The 15,629-nt window shown below is 46.9% G+C and overlaps 1 protein-coding gene across 3 annotated transcripts; it reads right to left on the bottom strand.

Moving 5' to 3' along the window:
• Positions 1 to 537: 537 nt before the first annotated feature.
• Positions 538 to 5,434, bottom strand: LOC125536150 (uncharacterized). Of its 3 annotated transcripts, XM_048699298.2 has the most exons (13): positions 5,086 to 5,433; positions 4,659 to 4,705; positions 4,523 to 4,579; positions 4,339 to 4,411; positions 3,710 to 3,765; positions 3,228 to 3,407; positions 2,954 to 3,147; positions 2,727 to 2,866; positions 2,502 to 2,644; positions 2,293 to 2,420; positions 2,049 to 2,207; positions 1,156 to 1,970; positions 538 to 1,042 (listed from the first exon to the last, which is right to left on the bottom strand). In XM_048699298.2, exons 1-13 carry the CDS (start codon positions 5,191 to 5,193, stop codon positions 938 to 940), a joined length of 2,205 nt encoding a protein of 734 aa, XP_048555255.2. In that variant the 5' UTR covers positions 5,194 to 5,433; the 3' UTR covers positions 538 to 937. The 3 variants fall into 3 exon arrangements, with proteins under 3 accessions (XP_048555255.2, XP_048555253.2, XP_048555252.2); XM_048699296.2 differs by having other exon boundaries at positions 1,156 to 2,201; positions 5,086 to 5,434; XM_048699295.2 differs by having other exon boundaries at positions 1,156 to 2,207.
• Between the last annotated feature and the right edge of the window lie 10,195 nt (positions 5,435 to 15,629).

Genomic DNA, 15,629 nt, shown 5'->3' with positions numbered 1-15,629 from the left:
CAAATTATAGACTCGTGGTCGCATTTTTCTAAATTTATTTCAGCAATGATGTACGTTCGCTAGGAGAAGGTGTTCCTATGAAAGCGTGTGTGGCGATGAGTGTGCCTTCGTAAGGGTGGATATATGTGCATGTGTACAAGAGTTTGCGTACGTATGGTGTTTAAAAAAAACTTTAACGTGACACCACACACCCCACCAGGATTAACCTCTTGAAATCTTGCACAGTCATACCAAAAAGCATCAAGTTCCAGTTTATAAAAACTAAACACTCCTACGAAACAGTGAGGATTTTCACTTATAAGTTTTCTGTGAAATCCAAGGCACTGCAAATGGCCCTGAAAGACCAATTCCTCTTTCTAGAATCAGGACAGATAGGCAACAGTTCATAACAGCATCAAGTCTTTCAACTCATGCAAAGACGAGTACGTAAAATGGACAAAAAACTGGGCATTGATGGTACTATCAAGTATCCAACCTGATGAAGAAATATATTGTTTCATTCAACCACATATGTCCAACAACAAGAAAGTCATCACGTCACACCACAAACCAAGCCAATATATTCCGCGCCCGGATAGAAGTTACAAAGGGTTAATTACACAAAGAATACCTTATTCTATATTTTGAATACAAGCTGTAACTCTCAGGGTACATCACCCCCCTTTTTTCCAAATTTTGTATGCTACTACAACACCGCCAATGCGATATGTACAACCAACGACAACAAACCAAGCTATTGAGACCTCATACAAACAGCTGAACTATGACACGAGCTAGGCACACTTTGATGCAAATAGGAGTAGGGAGAACTACCCTAGTTAAAATTAGATCTAGGGGAGCCAAGGTATACATGCTGAGGAGCATGGCGGGCTTGGAGCTGGATACGGTGAGAACCGAAAAATGCAAAATGTATTTGCATCGAACATATATATACCCTTCAAAGGCTATTAAGAAGAGCCCTTTTGCAAGAAGGCTGCTGAGAAGTTTCTGGCTTCGATCCAGGTGAGGCCAACTCAAGCACAGACAGCAAAAAATTTCTCTCCTGAAAAGTTCAACAAATACAATACATGTGTAACTACCAAGTGTTTGATTCAGGTATGTTATTGTGTGTGAAATAAGACTAACAATGACAGGCTACATAAGTCAAAAGCTTACACTGGCAGTAATTTTTGGAGTTGGCACGTTATCTGTGAATGGATGGAAAGTTGGAACTGTGTGAGCAGGAGAGGTGAATTCCATGCATGGCTGGGTGCTGCTATCTTCGGGAACGTCGCTGCAGTTCTCTGAAGTTCCTTTCTTCGCAACTGCTTTACCTTTGCTAGCAGTGTGAGCAAGGGAAGTAAATTTAGCACATTGAAGCCTGCTATCTTGGGCAACCTCACTGAAATTCTCCGATATTTCTGCATCTGCTTTAGCTTGCAAATCTGCACGAGCAGGAGAGGTGCATTCTGTACACTGAAGACTGTCATATTTGGCAGCCTCACTCAAGTTTGCTGATGCTGGTATTTCATAATCTGTTTTAGCTCGCAGAAGTGTATGAGCAGGAGACATGGGTTCCATACATTGAGGCAGGCTACCTTCGGCAGCCTCACCCAAATTTACGGATGCTGGTGTTTCTGCATCTGCTTTAGCATGTAAAACTATATGAGCAGGAGACATGTATTCCATAAATTGAGACCAGCTACCTTCTGCAGCCTCATTCGAGTTTGCGGATGCTGGTATTTCAGAATCTCTTTTAGCTCGCAGAAGTGTATGAGCAGGAGACATATGTTCCATACACTGAGGCAGGCTACCTTCAGCAGCCTCCCTCAACTTTACAGATGCTGGTGTTTCTGCATCTCCTTCAGCATGCAAAACTGTATGAGCAGGAGACGTGTATTCCATAAACTGAGACCAGCTACCTTCGGCAGCCTCACTCAAGTCTACGGACACTGGTATTTCTGCATCTGCTTTAGCCTGCTCAGCTTGAACTGTATGAGCAGGAGAACTGTTAGCATGCAAAACTGTATGAGCGGGAGATGTGTATTCCATAAACTGAGACCAGCTACCTTCGGCAGACTCACTCAAGTCTACAGACGCTGGTATTTCTGCATCTGCTTTAGCTTGCTGAGCTTGAGCTGCACGAGTAGGAGAACTGTATTCCATGAAATGAATCCCCATATCTTCCGCAGCCTCACCCAAGTTTATATGAGCTAGAATTTCTGCAACTGATTTAGCTTCAAATTTCAATTAATCTTCTTCGATGTGGATGGAAAGGCATGTAACTAAATTCAGATTAAGAGCATAGGTTACCTGGGCAAGGTTCCATAGTACTAGATAGTGTGTTTCCACAAAGGCTACTTTCTTCTGCGATTTGATCTACTGGGCAATTATCCATTATTTGATCAGGAGCCATTTGTGATGTTGCTCCGTTCTGCTCTCTGTTCATCAGAATGGTGGTGGATCAATAGCTGAGGCCATAGAATAGTAACCAAAAGGATGAGATATTATTCATTATATACCTGGACTTCTGTTCATCTTCTTCTTCATTCTCATAGGGATCAACAATTAAATCGTCGAGATCGTCTAGGAGTGAAGCTGTTCCAGACATACTGCTCTCTGACATGTCATTATCATCTTTCTTAACCAAATGATGCTGTAGTTTCTGAAAGGTCAAGCATAAAACAGTTATTTTAAAATGTAAAACTACAAATCTACTTCAGACCATCAAACTGGCGATGCCATACCTGCCAGGCTTCATCCATGCTTTGGCTTGTATTTTCAGTATTTACTTTTGTTGCTAGGGAAGAAAGCAAGTCAGCTTGCTGAAGTAAAGTAGCAAGTTTTGGATCATTCCTTTTCAAAAAATTACCCTCATGCTTCACACCTGAAATTATGCAAATGGAGCAGGTTCAAACATTGACACAACACATGAATCAAGTTAAACATTCAGAATCTGGGATAATAGGCTCACAGCTCTGTTCTTCGCCATGTAATTGCTTTGTTGAGGTTTTAGTGACAAGACTCTGGGTTTTTACAATATTCACACTCTGATTGTCTGGACAAATGCTAGCAAGGGGTTGCCGAGAATCCTGTTGTATGCTCTTTTGCTGTGCAAATGACTTCATATTTGGTGCTATGTTCTCCTTGAAATCAGGTTTGCAAGAGCTGGTTGCAGAAAGAACAAGTTAAAGTGTGTAAGTTCATTCACATAATTAACCAACAGCTTCTGCTGGTACTGTGTGTACCTCATGTTCTTAATAGGTGGTGAGGAGCCAGGTGCAGCACATGTGACGCCACCAGACTGTGTCAGTACCCTCTTTGCACTTGCATTGGAGCATACTGTGCCATTTTCCTCGAATAGTTCATCATCCTTGGCCCGCCTTTTGCATAACGTAGAAAATCGATTCTTCACTGCATTATCAGTTCTGTAGTAGGCAAACCAAACATTCACATGTCAGATATCTTGTTTCACATACTCCCTCACGGTCGGTAAGGCCTGCGTGTATCCCTAGATCGCCAATTCGACAAACGTATTACAAAAGGTATACTGTTAGAAACTTCTATCGAATATGACTTCAATGGTATACTCTTTGTGGCATATAACTCATATTTCATTGATAAAATGGATGATCTAGTGATACGCGCAGGCCTTATAAACCGGTAGAGAGGGAGTATCTAATATCCTTTTCACCTTACAGCAAACAGCAACCAAATGCAAGAAACTCACCTGCCTGAGACAACCTTTGCTATTTCAGTCCATTTGTTACCAAGAAGCTTTTGAGCCTGCATGACAAGTCCAAGATTATCATTTGGTGTTGCAGGAGTTGTACGGCAATAACTGATAGTTATGAAGACACCAGCACAATGTACATCAGGTGGTTTCTAATTTCTTTTTGCAACATTGCAAATGTATCATAACACAAATTGCAGTCTAATCAAAGGAATGATAATGGTATTATGAGACGTTAAGCAATGCATGGTCCCTTCACGCAGTTACTCATCTACAAAAGAACATAACAATCATACGTCCTACAGTTCATAAAACAAATCCATCATTTTCCCAAAGGAACGCAATCAAGGATAGGATCCAATCTGCACACAAGTTAAGCTACAAGGTGATAACTATTTTTCCTTTCTAGCCAATGTCCTGAACTCGATTTCTATCTCCAACCCCTTTCTTCATGTCATATGAGGTTGAGGACCATGACACGAAGCATACTGTCCTACTCCCAGAGATGAAATTTGGCCCTTAAAAATTAACTATCTGATGCAGCAGTGCTTAATTTCAAGCAGACTCACTGCCTACGCCTAGCCGCCTATAGTAATTAAAATGCTAGAAACACACCAAGTTCTCACCTCACATAAAAGCATATCCTCTTCACGAGACCACCCGCCTTTCTTGCACTCTGTATTCAAATAATTGTACCATCTGCAGCAAAAATCAAGCGGAACAAATGCTTTAAACAATAGAACTGAACAAATGTTATAACACCAGAAATGTTACAACAAGAGATCCCCGTCGGAAGAGGGAGGTACACACCTCCTCCTGCACTGCCTGGCAGTCTTATCCTTGAATTGTGTGGCTATGACTGTCCAACTGCAAAAGAAAACGCCGTGATTAATTTGAGAAGCCTTACTGCAAGTGAGGATAGGTAACAAACAGGAGTAGTCCATACTTGTCAGTTCCATGGTGCGCAATCTGAGCGCGAAGCACGTCATCCTCCTACAGGGAAGAAGTTGGAAGCATCAGAGAGCAATTTAACCATCGAGTAGAACCGCAGAGGTACTCCAAGGATAAACTCGAAGGCAATCCAAGGAGTGGCATGTTGGAAGGAACAATTTGTCACGGTTAGCATGGGGAAAGGGGGAATTGGGCTATGAAGTCCAAGAATCAACAATAGAACTGTGACAACAGCGGATTATAGCCCAAACACGCCCAAAATCGCTTCTCTCTTTTTTCGCCAAATCAAAAAGGGGAACAGAAGCAAAGTCCCAAATCCGAGGCAAGCCAGAGAAATCCCAAAATCCAGTGGGGAAGCGCAAACAAACGCAAAAGAAATTCCGCAACCGCGAGACGGAGAGAAGAGCACAGCAGTTGCGCACCTGGGCGCTCCAACTGACGATGTGGCGGTCCTTCTTGGCCGCCGACGAGGCGGCGGCGGCGGCGGCGTCGGCGGCGGAGGAGGAGGTCAGATCGGGGCCGGTCGCCATGGGCCCAGATCCCGCATGTTCCGCGCGCGGGGCCGGCGGGGCGGAGGGGGGGGCTGGGCCGGACCGGACCGGCTAGGGTTTGGAGTTTGGGCGCGAGGGTGGGAATTTTCGAACTGGAGGGCTGGGGAAGAAGACAGCGAGGAAGACCGGAAGAAGAGTGGGGTGGGCGGTGGTGTGGGTGAGTAGAGTAGGAAGAGGGTGAGGGAATTTCCTCTCTCGGGAGTGGAGTGGAGGTTTTTTTTAAAGATGGGGGGCCATGGCGTGAAAGGGAAGTGTTGTTTGGGAGAGAGACGACGACCCCCCTACACCCCTACTGCGTGACAGCGTGTGAGTGCCAAAAACTTTGTCCCAAAAGCCACGTGCAGAGATTGCAAAGGGTACAAGAGAACCAATACAGTAGATCTCATCGTCCAGTAGTAGTGGGAACAAGGTTACTATTATCACACTGCATTGCTGTTGGTAGAGTAGGCTCAAGTAGACCTGGCCATGGGCAGCCCGGCCTGGCCGGCCCGGCCCAAAAAAGCCCGACCCGGCTCGGCCCGACGCTGCTCCCCGGCCGGGCTCGGGCCTAGATTTTGAGCCCGGTGGCCTGGCCGGGCTGGGCCCGGGCCCGTCATTTTTGCCGTTTTCTGAAGGGGCCCGGCGGGCTTTTGCATGTTCAGGCCGGGCTTGGGCCTAAAAACTAGGCCCGATGGCCGGGCCGGGCCGGGCTCGGGCCCAGGTTTTTTGGCTCGGGCTTGGCTAGGCCCGGCCCGAGGTTTGGCCGGGTTAGGCTCAAGTATTCATTTGAAGACCACTGGTTTTCTTTTAACCACGATTGTCAAATAAAATGTTTGGTCATGTCATGGTTTGATCCGCATCGGCTTGTGTCTAACAGTGCTCGGCCGATGATGCCACCAATAGCACAAAATTATGGAGTAGTGCCAATGGGCGTTAGAGTTGAAGAACTTTGAACGGTATGGCGATGAGATAAGGGTATCATCGAAATGATGAATATGATAACCAAGCGGTGCTGGTGTGATAAGGATGATAGGTACCATTGAGATACTAATGTGATAACAAGGCAGTAATTAAACCCAATAAGCATGAGAGAAGGGGCGAGCCAGGGGGTGATCCACCCGTTCCTTTTTACTATGCCGAGGGGAAAAGGAAAGGGAAGAAGTCGTGATGCAAGAGGGAAAATGCGAAGGGGGTGAGAAACACGTGGCGGAGAGGAGAAAAACGTATTGGGATCTATCATCCCGAGATAAGACCTCCACCGGCACTTGGCAGAAAGGAGAAAAATGTGTTGGGATCTACCGTCCCGAGATAACACCTCCACCGGGTAAAAAACATCCTTGCCTTCTACATGAAGCCAACATGCCCTTCTTCTTTGCAACAACGTGACAAGAACCAACCTATTTCAAATCTTAGCCGCCTCTTACATACTCAGAGCAAGAAGCAACCTACTTAGTAGGCTTCTAGAATAAATTTTTATGTTGGCCTACCAGGATAAGCTGGGTAGGGGTAGCTTATTGTGGCACTAACCCATAAGCCCCAAAAGAGCTGGCCCTCAGGTTAGCTCTTCATACAGACCCTTCCGCTGTCGACGCCATCGGTTCCCCTATTTCCTCCTTTCCTCAAACCTACCTTAGTTTACCGCCCTCTCACACTAAGCTCCCCTCCTCGGTCTTCCCCCCCGTCGTGCAAACCTTTACAAATTTCCGTTGCAATGGGTAGTTGTCTTACTTACCAAAGGTACTAGGTTAACTCTTTTTTCTTTTGTCTTAGACTCCCTATCAATCTACTCCATGTCTGTTTTCCATCTTCCTAAAAAAAGTTTTGAAAGAGCTAGACACGATTCGTAGGGCCTTTTTCTGGATGACCAACAAAACTTGCAGTGGAGCTTAGTGTCTTATCACTTGGAAAAATGTTTCCAAACCAAAAGGTTGTGGTGATCTAGGCATTTAAAACTTTTTTATCTAAAATATCTTCTACTAATGAGATTTGCCTTCAAGTTGAATTAGACATAAAAGTCTATAAAGTGTATAATTTGGACTTTTTGATTTTATCCAAAATATCCGGCTTTGGATTTTGACATAAAAGTCTATAATTTGGGCTTTTGCTTTTAACTCTAAAGTGTGGGTTTTAGAATCCTTTAGGAAATCAAGTTGGAATTTTTGTTTGAATGAGTTCTTACTTATCTAACACAAATATCTATCGGGATTGTGTCAGGGGCTTTAATTGTGCATGCCATGTCAAAAAGAATATCATTCACAAGAAACACTTTAGTTCCCACAAATAATTAAGGAGAAATAATGTAATGTAAACTCATTTTTTTTGTTCCAAAAACACATTGTTTCTACTCTTCAACTAGAAAGTGTATGTAATGTTTTCATGTTTGGCTTCAACTTGGGTCCAGGGGCGGAGCCAGAATTTGAACTTAAGGGTGTGATGGGGCAAGAGACGACGACCAGAAAAAGAAAGATAACATAGTAGATATATTGAATGCTTTCGATAGATATCACAATCAATGAAGCAATGCAAAAAGGTTGCATTTTATATTAGTTTAAATTTGGTTTTTTTGCCAATAAGATCAAATGTGCCTATAATTATTTAAAAGATGTATATATTGTTTTCATCTTCATGACTACACAAATACAAACACAATTGATGAAACATTAAATCCAAATGACATAGCCAATGCATCTTGCCTAGAAGATAAAAGAAGAAATGACTGACCTAACTAATTTCATCTAAATCAAGAGAATGATGCTGCCTAATGTGGATCAGTAACACGATACAAATCCACGAAGGAGAAACTGACCGTAAGATACTCCTTTAGGTTTAGCCGGGAGTATGCACATATATGTTGATGACATTGCGCTCAAAACGACATAGCATTCCCATTCCATACACAAACTGTATCGCGATGTGTTTCAGACAGTATGCCAAGCTTTTACGTACTACTACTTCTATATTATTTTCCCATTTATTTTTCTGTTTCCTCTTGTGAGTTGTGTTCATGACTTGGCGTCATAATGCGTACGTGCTTCGTGCCATGCATGCATGTAGGAGGCAGCTAGCGGTGAGTTCGTGTGACTCTGTTTATGGTGCCACGCTCCGGCTACGTTTTGCTAGAAGATTCGTGTGCCTTTGTTTTGAAGAAACAACTTTTTTGTGCGTGGAAGGTGGCGAGAAGCACAGGAATCTTGTGAAATCGTTTCATCTATTCACACACACACACACACACCAAAAAAGGTTACTCCTACCGCTAGCTAGCTGAATTTGAACTGGGATACTGCATTTAATTTGGGCTGTTGGAGCACTGCATTTAATTTAGCTAACCTAGCCTCGACACGAATCCATGTTAATTTAGGGTTAACCGGGACACGTGCGATCCTAATCAATACACTAACCATGTTTTTATTTGCGGGTAAATACAGTAACCATGTTGACTGACACTATTCCAAAAATGAAGCATGCATGTTGCATGCATACATCTACGGTGCATGTTGCATGCATACATCTACGGTGCATGTCACCCGATCGAACGTACTATACGGCAGATATGGTTGTTCGTGCGTTGAGTACTCCAGTCGTTGCCCAACGGAAAGAGGAGTTCGTGAAAGTTAATTCAAAGGTTGGCATAAATTGACGCTTGGACGACGCCGCGCAACACAACAGCCGTCCCCGCCGGCCGCTTCCAAAAGGAAGAAGAGCTCGAGAATTTGAATGGATACGCAAGGCGAGCGGTGCTCGTGAAAAATAAGCAGTGGGAGTACGTAACCGGTAGGATTTGAACGAGCACTAAGGTCAGGGGTTCGGCGACCAACCTAGCTATGCTGATCGTGAAAGTCTTGTTTGTCCGCGGTGTGGTGTGATCGTGACCGCCTAGCCATTTGTTTTATAATTCCTAGTGAGCGATTTCAAAAGGTGATACAACGGCTAATTGACGGATATTTCTTGAGTTCGTGCGACCACTGTTTGCTGGTATACATCACTGTCACTAGCAGATTTTTACATGCGCGCATTGCAATTGCGCGAGAAAGCTGGCTGGCATCGCACAAAGCAGGTAGCAATTTGTTTCACAAATCAGCAACCATCGTAATCCTTAGATCACATATCATGGAGAAAGCCATCTTCTAGAGTGATTTTTTTGTGAAACAATGAAACATTTTCTTTGATTTTTTTAAAATGAGCTCCATGGAGCTCGAGCACCAAACTACATTTCTGCATCTTATAAATTCTAAATATGTGCCTCCCACTATAGAATTTAAATTTTCCCTATGTTTTGGTGATGTCGTGTCATTTGCTGACATCATTTTTTTTCCTCCCACCAATAGATTATTTCTCTGCAAAAGGTTCTCCATCAACACCACTTTATTAATCCCGAAGGTTCCCTATCGTAGTTCTTTCTTTCTTCTTCATGTCAGCCATAAGATTAACCAACGAGACGGTCAAGCGGTCGGCCGTGGATCATTACCCTTCACCATCACCTCCATGTGATCGCGTATCTTCATCCATTTTCCAGTGCTTTGGGTTTTGCTTGCCATGTGTCATGCTGACGAATTTCTGATACCGTCGGCCGACACTGGTTGAATACATCTAGATCTTGGTTGTGTGGTGAGGGAGTCCTGGATTAGGGGGTGTCCGGATGGCCGGACTATACCTTCAGCCGGACTCCTGGACTATGAAGATACAAGATTGTCTCGTGTCCGGAAGGGACTTTCCTTGGTGTGGAAGGCAAGCTTGGCGATACGGATATTCAGATCTCCTACCATTGTAACCGACTTTGTGTAACCCTAACCCTCTCCGGTGTCTATATAAACCGGAGGGTTTTAGTCCGTAGGACAACATAGACAACAACAATCATATCATAGGCTAGCTTCTAGGGTTTAGCCTCTCTGATCTCTTGGTAGATCTACTTTTGTATTACCCATATCATCAATATTAATCAAGCAGGACGTAGGGTTTTACCTCCATCGAGAGGGCCCGAACCTGGGTAAAACTTCGTGTCCCTTGCCTCATGTTACCATCCGGCCTAAACGCACAGTTCGGGACCCCCTACCCGAGATCCGCCGGTTTTGACATCGACATTGGTGCTTTCATTGAGAGTTCCTCTGTGTCGTCACCGTCAGGCTCGATGGCTCCTACGATCATCGATAGCGATGCAGTCCAGGGTGAGACCTTCCTCCCCGGACAGATCCTCGTCTTCGGCGGCTTCGCACTGCGGGCCAATTCACTTGGCCATCTGGAGCAGATCGAAAACTACGCCCCTGGCCGTCAGGTCAGATTCGGAAGTTTAAACTATACGGCTGACATCCGAGGGGACTTGATCTTCGACGGATTCGAGCCACTGCCGAGCGCGCCGCACTGTCCCGACGAGCATGATCTAGCTCTGCCGCCGAACAGTGCCCTGGAGGCCGCAACCCCATCAGCTTCGACCCTTAATTCGGAGCCAACTGCGCCGATCGAGGATGGGCGATTGGACGCCACCTCGGGGGCTGCGATTCCAACGGCGATTGAGCCGAACACCAGCCCCGCACTCCGCGAGACTCATGATTCCAAGGAGCCGGACTCCTCTCCGGACTCCGAACCCTCCGCGCCCCCGTCGATCGAATCCGATTGGGCGCCGATCATGGAGTTCACGGCCGCGGACATCTTTCAGCACTCGCCTTTCGGTGATATTCTGAAGACACTGGAATCTCTCTCTTTATCAGGAGAGCCCTGGCCGGACTACGGTCAGCAAGGTTGGGGTTCGGACGATGAAGAAATTCAAAACCCACCCACCACCCACTTTGTAGCCACTGTCGACGATTTAACCGACATGCTCGACCTCGACTCCGACGACATCGACGGTATGGACGCCGATGAAGGAGACGATGAAGAACCAGCGCCTACTAAGCCCTGGAACGCCACCTCGTCATACCAAAGGATGACGACGAGGAGCGGAAGGACGCACCGAAGGCTTGTTCCCTCGAAAAGCAATCAAAACGGTGACACAAGCGCCGCCCCAAATCCCGCCTCGACAGAAATAGCGATCACACAGACCCAGCGCTGGAGCAGGGCGAACCGCTGCCGGACAACGGCAATCCGAATAATCAAACCGAACAAACAAATCCTATCAAGGATAATGGTCCGGACGACATAACGCCGGACAGGCACCCGGAGCAGCAGAACGCCCGCAAAAGGCTTGTTGCCACCGCGAGGAGCCTTAAAAAGCAGAAGCGAAGGCTCAAAGCCGCGCAAGACACACTCCAATTAAGATGGAGCAAAATACTCAACACTACAGCAAGGTACGGCGACAATCGCCCCTCCAAGAGCTACCCAAAGTGAAAGCTGCTATCCGAATTCGATGAGGAAGCCTCAGACCCCCCACAACCAATCAAAGCAGCCACCTGGTCGGATAGACGACCCCTCTACCAACACAAAGCGGCATACAACGCCGCTCACAATACAACACGCGACCCAGGCGAGGGTTCGCACCCAAAGGACGGCGCAACAAGATCCATCTATGGACCACGCAAGCGCGCCCCAGCATACAATGCAACACAACAAACATCCGAACAACGCGGTACACCCAGCTACAGGGGTGTCGCACACCCCCTATGTTTCACCGATGAGGTGCTAGACCATGAATTTCCAGAGGGATTCAAGCCCGTAAATATAGAGGCATGCGATGGAACAACATACCCTAGGGTTTGAATTGAGGACTATATCCTTCACATCCATATGGCTCGAGGAGATGATCTCCACGCCATCAAATACTTACCCCTCAAGCTCAAAGGGCCAGCTCGTCACTGGCTCAAAGGCCTCCCCGAAAGCTCCATTGGAAGTTGGGAAGAGCTCGAAGACGCCTTTCGGGCAAATTTTCAAGGGACTTATGTTCGACCTCCGGATGCGGACGATTTGAGTCATATAACTCAACAACCCGGAGAGTCAGCCCGAAAGCTTTGGAACAGGTTTCTTACTAAAAAGAACCAGATTGTCGACTGTCCGGACGCCGAAGCCTTAGCGGCTTTCAAGCATAGCGTCCGTGACGAATGGCTCGCCAGACACCTCGGCCAAAATAAGCCGAGAACGACGGCCGCACTAACAAACCTCATGACCCGCTTTTGCGCGGGTGAGGACAGCTGGCTCGCCAGATGCAGCACCAGCGACCCCAGTACATCTGAAGTTAGGAATGGAAACGGGAAATCACGGCGCAACAGCAATAACAAACGTCGGAATAAAGAAGATAGCACGAAGGGCACGCTAGTAAATGCCGGATTCAAAAGCTCTCGGCCATGTCAAAAGCCGCCCCCTAAAGGCACCAGGGATGAACTGTCCAGCCTCAACAAAATTCTGGACCAAGTATGTCAGATCCATAGTACCCCTGGTAAACCTGCTAATCATACCCACAGAGAATGTTGGGTCTTCAAGCAGTCCGGCAAGCTCAACGCCGTACACAAGGGGGAGGATACGCCAAGTGAAGACGAGGACGAGCCTCCCAAGCAAGACACGGGGGAACAAAAAAAATTTCCACCAGAAGTCAAAACAGTAAATGTGCTACACGTAATCAAGGGGAAAAACAACGCGGCACTCCGAGGAAAACATACCCAAGTGCCTGTCACCGCGAAGTCCTGCCACTGGTCGTCTCAACCGATCACTTTCGACCATCACGATTACTCTGCAAGTATCCGACACGCAGGGTGGGCTGCCCTGGTACTAGACCCAGTAATTGGTGGATATCACTTCACACGAGTCTTGATGGACGGCGGCAGTAGCCTAAACCTAATATATCAGGATACAATCCGCGGGATGGGGTTAGACCCAACACAAATTCGCCATAGCAATACTACCTTTAAAGGAGTAACGCCAGGCCCAGGGGCTCGTTGTACGGGCTCCTTCCTACTACAAGTTATATTCGGCTCCCCCGATAACTTCCGTCGCGAGAATTTAACTTTCCACATTGCTCCGTTTCAAAGTGGCTATCAAGCACTGCTCGGACGCGAAGCTTTTGCTCGCTTTAATGCAATACCACACTACGCCTCCCTCACACTCAAGATGCCCGGTCCACGTGGCATCATTACAGTGCACGGAAATATCAAGCGATCTCTGCATGCCGAAGAGAGTGAGGCGGCCTTGGCAATCGCACACTAAAAGCGCCCGGACAAGCGAAAGCATCCAATAGGTCGTCAAGACCTCAGACACAACTAATCGAGTCCGGCGCCGCCACTTATACCGAATAAATGGTCACACCCCTACTCGTCAATACAAGGGGCTCAACGCACGCAGACATGTGGCAATTTCTCCTCATCTTGAATTATGCATGGTTTCTTTAACAAACTATCTTTTTGCACGACAACCTTTTTCACCTAAATTCCTCTCTTTTACAGACGATCATCGTGCTACACCCGTCCAGGATACGGCACAACGAAGACACAGGCGCAGACGTGCAGCAGGGACCCGCTCCAAGAATTCTTTTTATATTAAGACCCTGCGTAAACCTTTTTTACTGTCTCTTGTTGATACATATCCACCGTTGAGAAGGATGCTGACGTCTTGGCATGTGGCCACGCCAGAACAATGCACGTACCTAGACACAAGGGGCTTCTTACAAAGGCCATTATTTAGGCCCGGTTTATACCACAAAGACTGAATACCTTAGGGAGTGTTCGGCGTCGCGAGTTTGACCCTATATGCATCAGCTCCGAATCATTGTCTTTGGTCAAATGTTGGGTTTGCCCGGCTCCTGTGCTTTGGTGCCTTATGTTCCGCTTTACCGGCTAAGGTAGCACCAGGAGAACTACTGCGATTGTGCCCTGGTTCATCCGGATGAGGACCTCAGTAGAGAAAGCCGAAAACTGACTGTCATGATATAGCGTGAGACTGGTCAACCACTCGATGACCTATGGGAATGTTAGAATTCCTCCGCCTTAACGATGGGCCGTCTTCCGGCCAGGCATGTACGCACCCCGGGATCGGGAGAGTGCGGAGCCACCAGGGGCTATCTAGTAGCCCCACTGTCAAACTCCTGTGGCTAAGTGAAAGTGTTAAAGCGTTATAGTCTGGTTGCCTCGCTCGCTCCGCTATCACCTCCTTAATAGGACCAAGACGTTGGGTTAAGTGTGAACGCGTGTTTCTGCGAACTCCTCCGCATTATATGCGTGTGGGTTGAAGCCGACGACTGCAATCTTTTAGGTTATACACACGTATATATAAACGGCCGTCCAGGAGACATCATATTACTTTCAGGCAAAATTATAAAAATAGCCTTATGAAAATTTATAAAAGCATTTCGCTTACAATGAGATTACATATCACTCGAACATAATATTTTTTGAGCACTGGGTCTCTATCAAACGAGCACCCTCAAGAACTTCTTCAAAGTAGTGCTCAGCAGCCCTTCGACCTATGGCCGAATCCCGCGCTACAACAGCGGTAGCATCCATCTCCACCCAGTGTGCTTTCACACGGGCAAAGGCCATCCGTGCGCCCTCTATGCACGCCGACCTCTTCATCGCATCAATGCGCGGCACCACGTTAAGGAATCGCTGCACCAAGCTGAAATAGATGTTCGGTTTTGACCCTTCCGGCCATAGCTGATCCACAACAGACCTCATGGAGAGTCCGGACAACCTATTTAGTTCGGTCCATTCGGCTAATTGATCAGTCAATGAAAGCGGACGCTCGGGAGAATGGAATTATCTCCAAAACAGCTGGTCTACTTCACGGTCCGTCTGACCCCGGAAGTACTTGGCCGCATCGGCAGCGCTCGCTGCCAAATCCATATACACATCCTCCGAACTCCACAGCCGATCCAGAGGGGCATACCGTGGATCTCCAAACTTCCTCCGCAACATAAAGGATTTCCCAGCTACAATTTCCCCGGCTTCCCGCAGCTCCTCCGTCTTCGCCCTCATAGCAGAGTGGAGGTCTTTTCTCGTCGCCGCAGCCTTCTCAAGGTCCGATGCCTTCGCCTGGTTTTCCTTTTCGTGAACCCGGCAATGGTCGGCAGTGGCTTTTAATTCTATAGCCATTTTGGCCATCTTATCTCGGCTCTCGCCATGCGCGGCCTTCTCGGCTCGCAACTCTTCGGCTGCCTTCAAAGCAGCCGCATTACCCAACCTCGCTTGTTCCTTGGCTCGGGCAAGTTCTGCCCGCAAGGCTTCAACAGTGGCAGCTCCATCTGCAGTCACAACATGTTAAAGATACTGGCATCATGCTGCTCTTCCTGTGTGGCGTTTACCAGATTATAACGCTTACCCTGTGCCTCGTCAAGCCTTTTGTTAACAAGCTCGATGTCGGTGTGTGCCGCATCCAACTGCCATTTTAAATGGGCAAACTCGCTAGTCTGGCCAGCCATCGAAGTTTCCATCACCTGCACATAAAGGCAGTTCGATTATTACCTGAGAATACGATCCTCTGTTCGTCATCGTTTCCGACAACAACCAGAGTCTCAAGGGATACTA

This window comes from Triticum urartu, chromosome 2A, assembly GCF_056163025.1.
Source record: "Triticum urartu cultivar PI428250 chromosome 2A, HENAU_Tu73, whole genome shotgun sequence".
NCBI lineage: Eukaryota > Viridiplantae > Streptophyta > Magnoliopsida > Poales > Poaceae > Triticum > Triticum urartu.
This window is presented reverse-complemented; position numbering and strand designations above follow the sequence as displayed.

Bases quoted from the DNA above. Each gene is read 5' to 3' on its own strand.
- LOC125536150 (XM_048699295.2), bottom strand. From the start codon at position 5,193: ATGGCGACCGGCCCCGATCTGACCTCCTCCTCCGCCGCCGACGCCGCC. The intron at 3,408-3,709 runs GTGAGTTTCTTG...TGCCTACTACAG, and splicing joins GCAAAGGTTGTCTCAGGCAG to AACTGATAATGCAGTGAAGA. The intron at 2,421-2,501 runs GTATATAATGAA...TCTGATGAACAG, and splicing joins GAAGATGAACAGAAGTCCAG to AGAGCAGAACGGAGCAACAT.